At 43.9% G+C, this 15,369-nt stretch overlaps 1 protein-coding gene across 1 annotated transcript in view; it reads left to right on the forward strand.

Moving 5' to 3' along the window:
- The window catches only part of kcnh4b (potassium voltage-gated channel, subfamily H (eag-related), member 4b), a 67,305-nt gene that overhangs the window by 39,220 nt on the left and 12,716 nt on the right, over positions 1–15,369 (forward strand). The window contains 10 exon segments of the mRNA XM_070448342.1: positions 911–1,118; positions 2,542–2,740; positions 2,932–2,984; positions 2,987–3,135; positions 3,578–3,827; positions 4,660–4,874; positions 7,631–7,669; positions 10,297–10,724; positions 11,361–11,455; positions 15,106–15,182. Coding sequence (XP_070304443.1) covers positions 911–1,118; positions 2,542–2,740; positions 2,932–2,984; positions 2,987–3,135; positions 3,578–3,827; positions 4,660–4,874; positions 7,631–7,669; positions 10,297–10,724; positions 11,361–11,455; positions 15,106–15,182 — 1,713 coding nt within the window.

The raw sequence follows: 15,369 nt of genomic DNA on the forward strand, positions 1-15,369 counted from the left end.
AGGCTGAAACACCTGCATTTTGGAGCTGCCTTACTCAGGAAAACAAAAAAAGACCATGTGTGTATGTGGCTTTATTAACTCGGATGATATATTTTTTGGGGTCATTGTTGTGAGAAAATGGGATGCCTGCTGAAAAAGTGTATCACTGGGATACACATATATAGGTAACTGTCAAAATAAAGGGTGCGCTTGAGTAAATTAAGTTTCAACTCTATATTATGGTTTGAGGCGCATTTTCCATGGTTAATGTCCACTCAACCCCTTAGAGGGCAAGGTAAACCGCAATAAATACACAGATATTCTGAGTGATCCCCTTCAACCTATGGTGAATCATTTTCTATCCTAACGGGAGTGGTCTCGTCCAAGACGACAATGTCCCCATCCACAGGGCACGAGTGGTCACTCAATGGTTTGATGAGCATGACAACGATGTAAACCATATGCCATGGCCGTCTCAGTCACCAGATATCAACCCAATTGAACACTTATGTGAGATTCTGGAGAGACGTCTGAGACGGCGTTTTCCATCAACCATCAACAAAACACCAAATGATGGGATTTCCCATGGAAGAATGGTGTCGCATCCCTCCAATAGAGTTCCAGACACTTGTAGAAGCTATTCCAAGGCGCATTGGAGCTGTTCTGGCAGCTCGCTTTCATGGTTTCCATATTTTGTTGTCATGAATGTTGCCTTAAATGTAAAAAATACATTTAATTCGGATTTCATTTCAATTATCTTCAACCTACTCCACACCAAGTGAATGTGGAAAACAATTCTAATTCAAAAAATTTAAATTACAATTTAATTTCAATGATCTACACAACTTACTCCACTCTCTCAAAATGAATCTTTAAAAAAAAGAAGAAAAATCTGTTCTTATCTTTGTTCTCTCTGTCCTCTTGGTCCCAGACCTCCCTGGTCCACCTGCTGAAGACGGTTCGCTTGCTGCGGCTGTTGAGGCTTCTCCAGAAGCTGGACCGTTACTCCCAGTACAGTGCCATGGTGCTCACCCTGCTCATGTCCATGTTCGCCCTGCTGGCCCACTGGATGGCCTGCATCTGGTACATCATCGGACGCAAGGAGATGGAGAACAACGACCCAGACACCTGGGACATAGGTGAGTCTGGCTGGCTGAGTGAGGAAGGTGAGGGCCAGGTGGGTGGGTGGGTGAGTGAAGGGGGGACACACACACAAATACTAGGGCCTGGGGTGTACAGACATATTCACGTGTGTGCACGCACACAATGCGCACCCACACATTGATCATACTTGATAGATGCACCAAATTTAAGTCTCCAGCCCCATATGTGTGTGTGTGTGCGTGTAGGCATGCGTAAGTGTGTGTGTGCATGTAAAGGAAAGCAATACTGGGCCTTATTTATCCCTGGAGGACACAACCTCATTCCACCAGCTCCCTTAAGTCCATGCCAGCTTCCTGACTCTTGGCGTGCCCTAGCAGGGGTGGCAACCAGCGAGTGCCTTGCCAACGGCCCCATCACTCCAAGTCTTTGATGACAGACCACCTGAACAGTGACATAGGCAGTGTACTGCAACAGAAGATGTTCACGCTTGCTCTCTAACGACACAAACAGCATTTATTTGACAGTATTAGAGTAGAAGTGTCTCCTCTTACGCACCCAGAACATCGCTCTTAAAGGCATGATCCACCCCCAGAAATAAAAAATCATGAAACTCCTATCAATTTGTTGGAAGCCTATGTTCAGTGGTTCAAATAAAAATGCTCCCCGTGATTTAACTTCTAAGTGGTCCGTATGTGAAATCCGGGAACTTGTGCCGGAAAGCGTCATACTACATGGTTCTCGTCACTGGAGATAGGGGATAACACACTATCACATTACATAATGCTTTTATAACAATTACCTGCACTCCAGATTGCCAAATTAGCCAATAGATGGTATGGGCATACTTGTCTAGAACACATCCATCCGTTTATATCGTCATGACTAAGTAGATATTTCACTTAGATGTGCTCAATTTAAAAAGTGGACCAAATTATTCAACTCAGCTTCTCCCTCAAGTACAATCTCACAATGTGCCCTGTGTCTTTGGGAAATGTGGGAAAGGGCCATTGTTGCAATAGCGACATACTCTGCACTCGCTCTGGCAAGTTGAACTCGGTGAGATATACTCTTAAATTGATAGTGCAGTTTGTTTAGGGGATTTTACAGCTCGCTAGATACTTCACATGCTGATTTTAACTTTAGTATTATTGTGTGTAGCTAAGTTTGCTAGCTAACTAGCTAGCCAGCCAGCCAAGAGAGAGTGCATTGCATTGTGGGTTTTGTAGTCGACCTGAGCTGCAACAGATTTCCACAACAATTTGTTTTATAAATGTCGACAAAATGAAATATTTGTTCACAAAAAATAATGTTCTCTCTCTCCCCAGCCCAGTTTTCTTCCAGCACAACCTGTCTAAATTCTCAATGTTGATTCATAAAAATTAACCCCAAAGTTATACAAGTAAGCGTGGCTTGGAGTTATATGAATGCTGACCTTCTGACCTGGTCTCACCCCTACAGGTTGGCTCCATGAGCTGGGCAAGCGTTTGGAGACTCCATACGCCAACAGCACACTGGGCGGACCCTCAGTACGCAGCTCCTATATCGCTGCCCTCTACTTCACCCTCAGTAGCCTCACCAGCGTGGGCTTCGGCAACGTGTGTGCCAACACTGACGCCGAGAAGATCTTCTCTATCTGCACTATGCTCATAGGGGGTGAGTGTGGCACCCTGGTTTGGCGCTGCCACCCGGGCAAGCGGGCATGCCAGGCCCAAAGTTTGGATGCAATTTGGCGTCTTTTCATTTGTAAGTCGCACTGTGGTTATGGGGATTTAAAATTGGTGGTGTTGTTCCTCTGCATCTCCTCTCCTTTCCTCTCCTCTTCTCTTCTGTTCTCCCACCCCCCACCAGCCCCTGATGCATGGCGGTGGTATTTGGTAACGTTGAACGGCCAATCATCCAGCGGAGTACTCCCGGCGCTCCCTCTACCACACGCGCATGAAGGACTTGAAGGACTTCATCAGGGTTCACCGTCTGCCCCAGCAGCTCAAACAGCGAATGCTGGAGTACTTCCAGACCACCTGGTCCGTTAACAATGGCATCGATGCCAACGAGGTAAGGCCATACGACCATAATGCAACCACAATACAACAAAAGAACGATGCATAAAACACACGGATCCATTTCCGCTTTACGCTATCTTATTGTGTTTTGCATTTATTATGGATCCCCATTAGCTCCTGCCAAGACAGCAGCTACACTTCCTGGGGTGCAGCAAAAATTAAGACAGTAATATACAATATAATATATATATATATTTTTTACATTAAAATACATTTGACAACTTTAAGTGTGTGCCCTCCAGCCACTACTCTATTACAACACACTATATGGTAGCCATATTGACAAGTTGACATGGTCCTTTTTACATTGGTCAAGTGCTCTCTCTCTTTCTCTCTCTCTCTCTCTCTTTCTCTCTTTCCCGCTGGCTTTCCCTCTCTCTCCCTCGCTCCTCCCTCCCTCTATCTCTCTCTCGTCCTCTTTCTCTCCGTTCCAGCTTTTGCACGACTTCCCGGACGAGCTGCGGGCCGACATCGCCATGCACCTGAACAAGGACATCCTGCAGCTGCCCGTGTTCGAGGGGGCCAGCCGTGGCTGTCTGCGCTCGCTCTCCCTCCACATCAAGACCTCGTTCTGCGCCCCTGGCGAGTACTTGATCCGGCAGGGCGACGCGCTCCACGCTAACTACTTTGTCTGCTCGGGTTCCCTGGAGGTGCTCAAGGACAGCATGGTGCTGGCCATCCTAGGTTAGTATAGGGGTCAAAGGTCATTGTCATCTGTAGGTCATATGTGGGATTGAAGAGAGAGGGTGAAGTTCCCCTTAGGTACAGATCTAGGATCAGCTTCCCTTCCCCCAATTCAAACCTTAACCATTAGTGGGGAAAATGCTAAACTGACCAAAGATCAGTGTCTAGGGGCAACTTCACCCTACTCTGAAGAGAGACGAGTGGGGATGGAATATGATAAACATTTGATGGGCTTGATAGGACTTTCATCACCTTGCTTATACCAGAGTTTCCTTAACCTCTCCTTGAGTACCCAGATTCACTCATTTGATCCATTCTTTTAGCACAGCTGATTCGACTGGTTAAATGCTCATCAAGTCCTTTATTAGTTGAATAACGTGTGCTAGTACTGGATTTGTTCAAAAAAGTAGAACTGGCTGGAGGAACCTAAACTGTCTGGAGGAACCTAAACTGGCTGGAGGTACTAGAACTGGCTGGGGGTACTAGAACTGGCTTGGGGTACTAGAACTGGCTTGGGGTACTAGAACTGGCTTGGGGTACTAGAACTGGCTGTGGGTACTAGAACTGGCTGGGGGTACTAGAACTGGCTGGGGGTACTAGAACTGGCTGGGGGTACTAGAACTGGCTGGGAATACTAGAACTGGCTGGGGGTACTAGAACTGGCTGGGAATACTAGAACTGGCTGGGAATACTAGAACTGGCTGGGAGTACTAGAGGAGATTTCCACAAGTACCTATGGGGTAGAGGCTAGGGGTTTTTCTGGACAGGGCCAATGATTCCTCAGCAGCACCAACACGTGCCGTACTGTATGTTGCTGACTGGTTGGTTACAGGGAAGGGGGATCTGATTGGCTCCGACCTGCCGGGGACGGATCACGTGATCAAGACTAATGCGGACGTGAAGGCGCTGACCTACTGCGACCTGCAGTACATCAGTGTGCGGGCTCTAAGGGAGGTGCTGGAGTTCTACCCGGAGTACGCCAGCCTGTTCACCGCAGATATCCTCCACAACCTCACATACAACCTGAGAGAGGGCAGCGAGGCAGAGGTGAGACACACACACACACACACACCTCCACAGCAACCTCTACCAAAACTCTAAAAACATTTGAATGAAAGAAGTTGATGCTATGCTCATGTAAAACTCGATTATACAACATTTTTAGAGGTGAATAAAGAAAACCATTACATAGGCTGTTTTTACACTAAAATGCCTCATGTCATTGTTACTCTCCTTGATGTTCCTTCTGCACAACTGATCAATCCTCTCTTGACCAATCAAACTCGGTGACTTTATTGTCATGGCAATTCTATTTGTCAGTGCTACTGTTACGCATATCCTAGCCCCGCTCTACATATAACAGAGTGGGATAAACTTGTCCCTAGATGCTAATCTAACATCAGGTGTGTGGTTTTCACCGCTAATGTTTAAGGTTAGGGGTTGGGGAGAGAAGCTGATCCTAGATCTGTGCCTAAGGGCATGTTCTACCCACAGCAGTCATTACCCCAGAACAAGTGACAGTTGCTTAATTCACACAAAGCAACAACAACAAAAAATGTATTTAGTGTGTGATTACTTTGGAAAGGCTGTAAACAGAGGAAAGTCTGGTGCTTTACTTTAAGGTTACCTACATTAGGACTTCATAACACATTCATAACCCATACATGCCACCTTCATAAACTGTTCATAAGAATTTCAGAAATGCTTTAATGTTTTAGTATGTCTTGCAGTTGTTAACATAAGTATTTACTAAATGTGTCTGTACTACATAAATGCAGTAGGTTTGAGTTATGACTGTGGTATGTAGTCCTTATGCTGGCATCAGCTCACAGACTCCCCTCAATCTCTTCCAAACAATAGAAGGGAATGGAGTTTTGTAAACCCCTTGTGGTTTGACAACATGGCGAATCAAAGGACAGACGTGAAGAAATAGCTACTAGCTAAGCTTTCATCAGTCAAAGGCGTGTAATTTTTACAAAGTCTTTATATCGCCGCCTTGTCATCTTTTGGATTATTTGAGCGTTTTTTTTCTCTCGTCACGTTGCATGCATTTCATCTCATTTCCTTTCATGTCTTCAGAAACGAGATTTGAGCGACGTTGATATTACATTTGTTTAAGCGTTCGGTTTGGATCAATGTTACCTTGTGTTTTCGGGGGGGGGGGGTTGGGGGCAATTTGAGCATGGCGCACAAGAAGAAATGAAATGAAGGCATTTGGTTGAAATGAAATGATATTGTTTCTCATTCATTTGGCAGCCTTGCACTGTCTGTCTTCAACACTGTGCGTTGAATTGCAGGCCCGCAAAGTGGTTTGTAATCAGGTTTTGGGTCTGAGCAATGCTCTAGTTCCCTCTCACCATCTGTTCGAAGTGTGCTCTGGCATGAGGCCAGGCTTCAACCTTAGCACAGACTGAAGGAGAACTCAGTGCTAGAAAATCTGGATAACACTTTCGTAAAGGGTATAATGCTTATTACAATGTCCTTTATAATGCCTTATAATAGTACTACACTGACTATAAGAGTCCATAGTATTCTCATAAAGCAGTTATAAAACTCTGTTATAGATACTTAACTTCACACTGGTAGCCGGGCCCCTCTCCATGCTCCACACCACACAAACACTCACAGACCAAAGCCCTATCACTTCTCTCATAGCACTTTTTTGACATACGCACGCGCATGCGCACACACGCACAACCACACCACACACACACACACACACACACACACACACACACCACACACACACACACACACACACCACACACACACACACACACACACACACACACACACACACACACACACCACACACACACAACACACACACACACACACACACACACACACACACACACACACACACACACACAGCCTACAGAGAGTCACCACACTCTCTTTTGATTTAAGGGATAACAATATTTGATTGAACGCTCTCTAAATCTATTTGCTATGTGGGCCACTGGCAGGACTTGAAATGCATAAGTTTCCCCATTAATTGATAACAATTAATGTCAGTAGTGACATTCCCATTAGCTTCAGGGAGGCTGTGTCCCTTTGGAAAACTTTTCCCCCAGTGTGAAAGATGAGCCCTTCTTTATCCAGTAATAGCTCACCTATATTATATACACTGTTCAATATTGTTACCAAAGACTCGATGTTGTCACTGAAAAAAATCTAAGAAAGGAAGCCTGTTTATTGCATTTATTTTTATTGGCAGTAAGGGAGATACTTGTATTTTCTCTAAGGAGGCTTACTGTCACTATCCTGAGCTCCCTGTGCCGTGTGTTATGATCAAAGAGAAAGCAAGGATTATGCTGGTGTATATTGTACATACAAGAAACCGTACTGTCAGAGAGAGAACATGTATTCAGAATATATGAAGCTAGGCTTCGACAAAGTTAAAGTTTCACGGTGTAAAGTGTTATAGTTGCAGCCCGTAATTGCGATACATTGCTGGCACTTTCCCTCCATGGCAGCAGAGAGAAGAACTCTCTCTGGAATCCAGCTGCCATCCAATGCAGGACCAATTAACAGATTCAGTCTGCGTGGCAAAGATGCCATCCCTAGCAACATTCAGATAATGATCAAAGAAATAACATGGAGGCTTAGGAAACAGGTTCATGTGATTTTATAAGACATAATATATCCCCGAAAGGAGGATTCGGAAAAGTGGACTACCTGAATGCATAAAGGATGTATTAAAGTGTGTGTGTGCAAATCGATAAAAATGTCATACTATGAAAAAATTACATTTGTCTTCCTTATTTACAATCATTCCTGATGTGTTACTCTTTTCACAGGGCCTGACAAGGTTCTCCAGGTCGCCCAGGCTTCCACACGTGAGTGCCGTCCATGCAACTTCAATAATATTCCCTCCATGTAGTCTAACTGACCATTCTTTTCCCCATTCCACTAGTCAAAGTTCCCCATTCCACATAAACCTGCCTGTCACTTGCCATTTCAAATGCACCCTTACTAGTTCATCCCACTACAGTTGAAGTCGGAAGTTTACATACACTTAGGTTGGAGTCATTAAAACTCGCTTTTCAACCACTCCACAAATTTCTTGTTAACAAACTATAGTTTTAGCAAGTCGGTTAAGACATCTACTTTGTGCATGACACAAGTAATTTTTCCAACAGTTGTTTACAGACAGATTATGTCACTTATAATTCACTGTATCACAATACCAGTGGATCAGAAGTTTACATACACTAAGTTGACTGTGCCTTTAAACAGCTTGGAAAGTTCCAGAATATTATGTCATGGCTTTAGAAGCTTCTGATAGGCTAATTGACATAATTTGAGTCAATTGGAGGTGTACCTGTGGATGTATTTCAAGGCCTACCTTCAAACTCAGTGCCTCTTTGCTTGACATCATGGGAAAATCAAAAGAAATCAGCCAAAATCTCAAATAAAAAATTGTAGACCTCCACAAGTCTGATTCATCCTTGGGAGCAGTTTCCAAACGCCTGAAGGTATCACATTCATCTGTACAAACAATAGTGCGCAAGTATAAACACCATGGGACCACGCAGCCGTCATACCGCTCAGGAAGGAGACACGTTCTGTCTCCTAGAGATTAACCTACTTTGGTGCGAAAAGTGCAAATCAATCCCAGAACAACAGCAAAGGACCTTGTGAAGATGCTGGAGGAAACAGGTAAAAAAGTATCTATATCCACAGTAAAATGAGTCCTATATTGACATAACCTGAAAGGCCGCTCAGCAAGGAAGAAGCCACTGCTTCAAAACCGCCATAAAAAAGCCAGACTACAGTTTGCAACTGCACATGGGGACAAAGATCGTACTTTTTGGAGAAATGTCCTCTGGTCTGATGAAACAAAAATAGAACTGTTTGGCCATAATGACCATTGTTATGTTTGGAGGAAAAAGGGGGAAGCTTGCAAGCCGAAGAACACCATCCCAACCATGAAGCACGGGTGTGGCAGCATCATGTTGTGGGGGTGCTTTGCTGCAGGAGGGACTGGTGCACTTCACAAAATAGATGGCATCATGGGGTAGGAAAATTATGTGGATATATTGAAGCAACATCTCAAGACATCAGTCAGGAAGTTAAAGCTTGGTTGCAAATGGGTCTTCCAAATGGACAATGACCCCAAGCATACTTCCAAAGTTGTGGCAAAATGACTTAAGAACCACAAAGTCAAGGTATTGGAGTGGCCATCACAAAGCCCTGCCCTCAATCCTATAGAACATTTGTGGGAAGAACTGAAAAAGCGTGTGCGAGCAAGGAGGTTTACAAACCTGACTCAGTTACACCAGCTCTGTCAGGAGGAATGGGCCAAAATTCACCCAAAATTCACCCAAATTCACCCAAATTCACCCAAAGCTTGTGGAAGGCTACCCAAAATGTTTGACCCAAGTTACACAATTTAAAGGTAATGCTACCAAATACTAATTGAGTGTATGTAAACTTCTGACCCACTGGGAATGTGATGAAATAAATAAAAGCTGAAATAAATCATCCTCTCTACTATTATTCTGACATTTCACATTCTTAAAATAAAGAGGTGATCCTAACTGACCTAAGACAGGGAATTTTTACTAGGATTAAATGTCAGGAATTGTGAAAAACTGAGTTTAAATGTATTTGGCTAAGGTGTATGTAAACTTCCGACTTAAACTGTATCTGTACAAGATGGGTTTCTGCCATGACTTGATGATTGTAATAGAATTGCCTTCGTGGGGAAAATTGTAATGCACGTTTTCTGAAGTGTGTTTGGATTTGTAAAAAAATTCCGGGTCATGTTAGCGCCAGCCTGTCGCCAGGGTCGGGTTCATTAGGCACCAAATGGAAGAAAGCGGACTGGAACAGAGAGGGACTACTTGGACACATTTTTTGTTTCACTGTTTGAAACATTTCCCATTATGCCCTAATGAATAAGACCCAGGACTTCCCCTAAAGGTTGGAACTCATTTGGAGCAGAGAAAACGGTTCACTCCCTGGAGTCAGATCGCTAACTGGGTCAATATCTCTGTTAATAATAAGCCTTATGAGCTTATGAATGTAGGTTTGGCTAATGTTTTTTGACACATCGCTTGTCCAATTGAATTCACCTTCAGTGTCAGCGCATGTTTTTGTTTTTTTAAGATTCAGCAACAGCATCAACCTCGCAATTTCTCCTATCCACCCTTAGCTTGATAAAACTACATATGAATTCAATATGAAGAACTTGAATCATATCATATAATCCCCAGCTTCCAATTGGTTTATTCAATTCCACTCATCCCTCTGTAAATGAGAACATGTTCTCAGCATGTTTATTAGGTGTGAAACGAAAGAAAATGGACTAAAACAGAGAAGGGACTTCCTAGACTTATCCAATATCAACAGTCTTGTTTCCCCCACTTTGCAAAATATTTTTTATAATTTTCCATGTTCAAATAAGGGTGAAATAAATATGAGAAATTGATACATTTTCTTTTTTTCCCCTGCCGCCCAGAACCACCGAGGTTCCACAGAGCACAAGCTCCCGTCCATCATTGAGACAAAAGGAGGTCTCCACGACGACTCAGATGAGTACTACCACCTATCACCAGCGTCTCGCACCCGCCGCGCAAACCTCCTCTTGCCCAGCCTGAGCAGCCCTGTGCGCCGCACCTCCCTGGGCAACCTGCTGGGTGACGAGCTGAGGCAGTTCAATGCCCTGCGCCGCTGCCGTTCGCCCAACCCGACCCGGGGAGGCCTACCCCGGGGCCACAGCCTGTCTTCCCCACAGCCCCTGCCGAAAAAGGAGCACAGTGTCCCAGTGGCAGCCCCTGCTAGTCCCCCTACCTCAGGGGAGTTGGGGGCAGGGAGTCAGGGCCGCAAGCCCTCCAAGCTGCTGATACCCACTGTCAGCTGTTTTGTACCGCCGGACCTCAGTCCAAGGTAAACCACACACAGAGGCCCGAGTTTTGTTGGACTTTCACTTTATCTCTGTCCGAATATCCAAACTTGTGCACTAGGTAATATTAAGTGATGTACAGCATTGGCAAAGTGTATTAAGTAGTGTGCTAGTGTGGATACTGTGATATAGTAATTTTGTTTTGTAAAGAGTCTTGCAGTAAAACATTTTAAACTTCAACCACATTTCCATAGCGCAATTGTAACTAAATAGCAATGTATACACTGTGTAATAATATGGGATTGCATTTACAAGCTTCTCCAATAGCATTTAATGCTCATTTAATTGCATATCTCACCAGATCTCAAACCACTTTGGTAAAGCAATAAGATTATCTCATTTTATCCAAACCATACCACACACCATCCATCCATATTCATAATGTATCGGCCGGTGTCTAGTGAGCCCCACATGAAGGCAATACTGTAATGTGGCCCATAAGGCTCCGATGTCCTCCGGCCCAGAGAGTTTCAGCTCTACTCAGGTTAATCCTGCATGGGCAGCTGCCAGTGGGGCTCCCATTGCGGCTCCTTGGGTCGTGTGGCGACGGATGATAATTTGATTATTGAAAGGGGCTCTACTGTTACTGTTGCCCCCCCCCCCCCCCCGCTCCCTGCCAGGGTTGTCGACGGCATCGAGGACAATGGTCGCACGTTCCTCTTCAACATGGAGCACAGTGGGCCCAAGGCCAGCACCACGGGACGTCCCAGCGAAGGTAACGCTAAACCGTCTTAAACCCTGCGTTGACCGCACCCTGACCGCACCCGCTGCGGGAGTCTCACCGGGGAGCCAGATGGCTTGAAGGTGAACGTGGGGTTCAAACCGGGGCAGACATCATGCTGTCCCATATGCAGAATATAAGTTAGAGAAATGAAATGACATCTCAGGTGTCTTCAGAGGTGAGACAAGGCAGTAAAGGACATATTGGGCAATGTAATTCAATCAAAACTAGTTTGGGCTTAAACAGTATTCCTTTCATGCTTTAAGTGTTTTATGATTTAGTTCTTCTTTTGTTTCTTAAATTAAACATTCAATTAATCCACACTATAAAACAAATCGAGTTGTTTCACAACAAATTATTATTAAGTAACTGCTAAAAATTACTAGTTGGCCCAAACTTAGCTCCAACTTAAGAAAACGTAAGCGAAAATGTGCTTTTAACATACAACGTTTTCAACTTACATACAGTGCATTGCATATTATTGTGTGACAGAGTGGGATTAAAACGGATTTGTCATTTTTTGTCAACAATCTACACAAAATACTCTGTCAAAGTGAAACATTTATATATTGTTTTTTATAAATCAAAAATCCATAACTAAAATATAGTTGTTGCATAAGTGTAATGGATTCAGGCCTTTTGTTTAGGCAAGCCTAAATTAGTTTGGGCTTAACAAATCACATAATAACTTACATGGACTACAACTGAAGATCTCGTACAACGCTGTGTACTACTCCCTTCACAGAACAGCGCAAACTGGCTCGAACCAGAATAGAAAGAGGAGTGGGCGGCCCCGGTGCACAATTGAGCAAGGGGACAAGTACATTAGAGTGTCTAGTTTGAGAAACAGACGCCTCACAAGTCCTCAACTGGCAGCTTCATTAAATAGTAGTTTCTTGGCAATTTCTCGCATGGATTAGCCTTCATTTCTCAGAACAAGAAGAGACTGACGAGTTTCAGAAGAAAGTTCTTTGTGTCTGGCCATTTTGAGCCTGTAATCGAACCCACAAAGACTGATGATCAAGATACTCAACTAGTCTAAAGAAGGCCAGTTTTATTGCTTCTTTAATCAGAACAACAGTTTTCAGCTGTGCTAACATAATTGCAAAAAGGCGTTTTTCTAGATTTTCTTTTTCCTTTTAAAATTATAACTTGGATTAGCAACACAACGTGACATTGGAACACTGGAGTGATGGTTGCTGATAATGGGCCTCTGTACGCCTATGGAATATTCCATTAAAATAGTCATTTTACAACATTAACAATGTCTACACTGTATTTCTGATCAATTTGATGTTAATGACAAAAAATTAGCTTTCCTTGAAAACAAGGACATTTCTAAGTGACCCTAACATTTTCAACGGTAGTAAAACTCATCAAAAAAAGAAATGTCCCTTTTGTCTTTCAAAGATAATTCATAAAAATCCAAATAACTTCACAGATCTTCATTGTAAAAGGTTTAAACACTGTTTTCCCATGCTTGTTCAATGAACCATAAACAATTAATGAACATGCACCTGTGAACGGTCGTTAAGACACTAACAGCTTACAGACGGTAGGCAATTAAGGTCACAGTTATGAAAATTAGGACACTAAAGAGGCCTTTCTACTGACTCTGAAAAACACCAAAAGAAAGATGCCCAGGGTCCCTGCTCATCTGCGTGAACGTGCCTAACACGGAACACAACCGGCTGCGCGCGTGCGCCATTGTGCGCTATCGTGCATAAATGTATTTTGCCCCCCACACCAAACGTGATCACGACACGCAGGTTAAAATATCAAAACAAACTCTGAACCAATGACATTAATTTGGGGACAGGTCGAAAAGCATTAAACATGTATGGCAATTTAGCTAGCTAGCTTGCACTTGCTAGCTAACGTTAATTGTTCCTATTTAGCTAGCTTGCTGTTGCTAGCTAATTTGTCCTGGGATATAAACATTGAGTTGTTATTTTACCTGAAATGCACAAGGACCTCTACTCCGACAATTAATCCACACATAAAACGGCCAACCGAATCGTTTCTAGTCATCTCTCCTCCTTCCAGGCTTTTTCATCTTTGAACTTATATGGCGATCGCATCTAAACTTTCATTGTATTTCCACGACAACCGGCAACAAAGTTCGTCTTTCAATCACCCACGTGGTTATAACCAATGAGGAGATGGCACATGGGTACCTGCTTCTATAAACCAATGAGGAGATGGGAGAGGCAGGACTTTCAGCGCGGTCTGCGTCAGAAATAGGAATGAGTTCTATTTTAGCCCGTGGCGTCGCAGACGCTCGTTGGCATGCGCAAGCAGTGTGGGTGCAATAATTGAATAACATGGCTTTGTAAATTTATTTTGCGACGCTCGCGCACGCGACGTCTCCGGTCTGGTCAGCATGTTAGGCATTCTCCAAGGAGGCATGAGGACTGCAGATGTGCCCAGGGCAATAAATTGCAATGTTCATACTGTGAGACACCTAAGACAGCGCTACAGGGAGACAGGACGGACAGCTGATCGTCCTCACAGTGGCAGACCACGTGTAACAACACCTGCACAGGATCGGTACATCCGAACATCACACCTGCGGGACAGGATGACAACAACAACTGCCCGAGTTACACCAGGAACGCACAATCCCTCCATCAGTGCTCAGACTGTCCACAATAGGCTGAGAGAGGCTGGACTGAGGGCTTGTAGGCCTGTTGTAAGGCAGGTCCTCACCAGACATCACCGGCAACAACGTCGCCTATGGGCACAAACCCCCCCGTCGCTGGACCAGACAGGACTGGCAAAAAGTGCTCTTTACTGACGAGTCGCGGTTTTGTCTCACCAGGGGTGATGGTCAGATTCACGTTTATCGTCGAAGGAATGAGTGTTACACCGAGGCCTGTACTCTGGAGCGGGATCGATTTGGAAGTGGAGGGTTCGTCATGGTCTGGGGCGGTGTGTCACAGCATCATCGGACTGAGCTTGTTGTCATTGCAGAGTTTATATATTAAACCACCTGGACACATCAAAGATACAGTCGTCCTTCTGAACTGAGCTGCAGGAATGAAACTGCTCAGTGATGCTAGCATTTGTGGTTTTAAAACAGCTAGAGTTCAATGCCTGTGATAGTAGAAAACTAAGCCTGGATCAACAACATTGTAGTCACTCCACAATATTGACCTAAATGAAAAGAAGAATACAAATATACAGAATACTTCAGTCTGCTTTACACCAGAGACTGGGAGAGGATGAATACACCTTTCAGCAGGACAATGACCTACAACACAAGGCCAAATCTACACTGGAGTTGCTTACCAAGAAGACAGTGAATGTTCCTGAGTGGCCAAGTTACAGTTTTGTCTTCAAGGTCCCGAACAGTCATTCTGATTCCCATGTAAAATAGCCTTTTGAGTTACTAAAGCTAGCCATTATCTAGCTAACACCAGACACAGATGCAAGGGGAAACATATAAGTATCAATGCCATAGATTAAGTTTAATTTTATTAAATTCGCTAGTACACTCCAGTATTGTAAATCAATCAATCACACACAGCCACTCAACCAATCAATTACACCAAACAACCAATGAACCAATCAATCAATCAATCCCTATTCATTGTTTTATGATCCTAAGAGGTATTTGTCTTCTTCTGTTTCTTCCTCCACAGATATGAGGCAGGTGAACGCCACTTTGCTTCTGGAGTCGGAAGAGGTTAGACAGAGCATCAGTCAGCTCAACCAGAAGGTACAGTACATTACAGTAGAGTAAGCCTCATTGCAGCGTAACTGCTGAGTGAGAAAGAGAACACTAGTCCTATATTTCTTGCTGAGACTACTCCTATGTTTTTTTGTTGAGACTAATACTACTTTCTTGCTGAGACTACCCCTATGTTTCTTGTTGAGACTACTACTACTTTCTTGCTGAGACTACT

Source organism: Salvelinus sp. IW2-2015, linkage group LG18 (assembly GCF_002910315.2).
Source record: "Salvelinus sp. IW2-2015 linkage group LG18, ASM291031v2, whole genome shotgun sequence".
In the NCBI taxonomy this organism is placed as follows: domain Eukaryota; kingdom Metazoa; phylum Chordata; class Actinopteri; order Salmoniformes; family Salmonidae; genus Salvelinus; species Salvelinus sp. IW2-2015.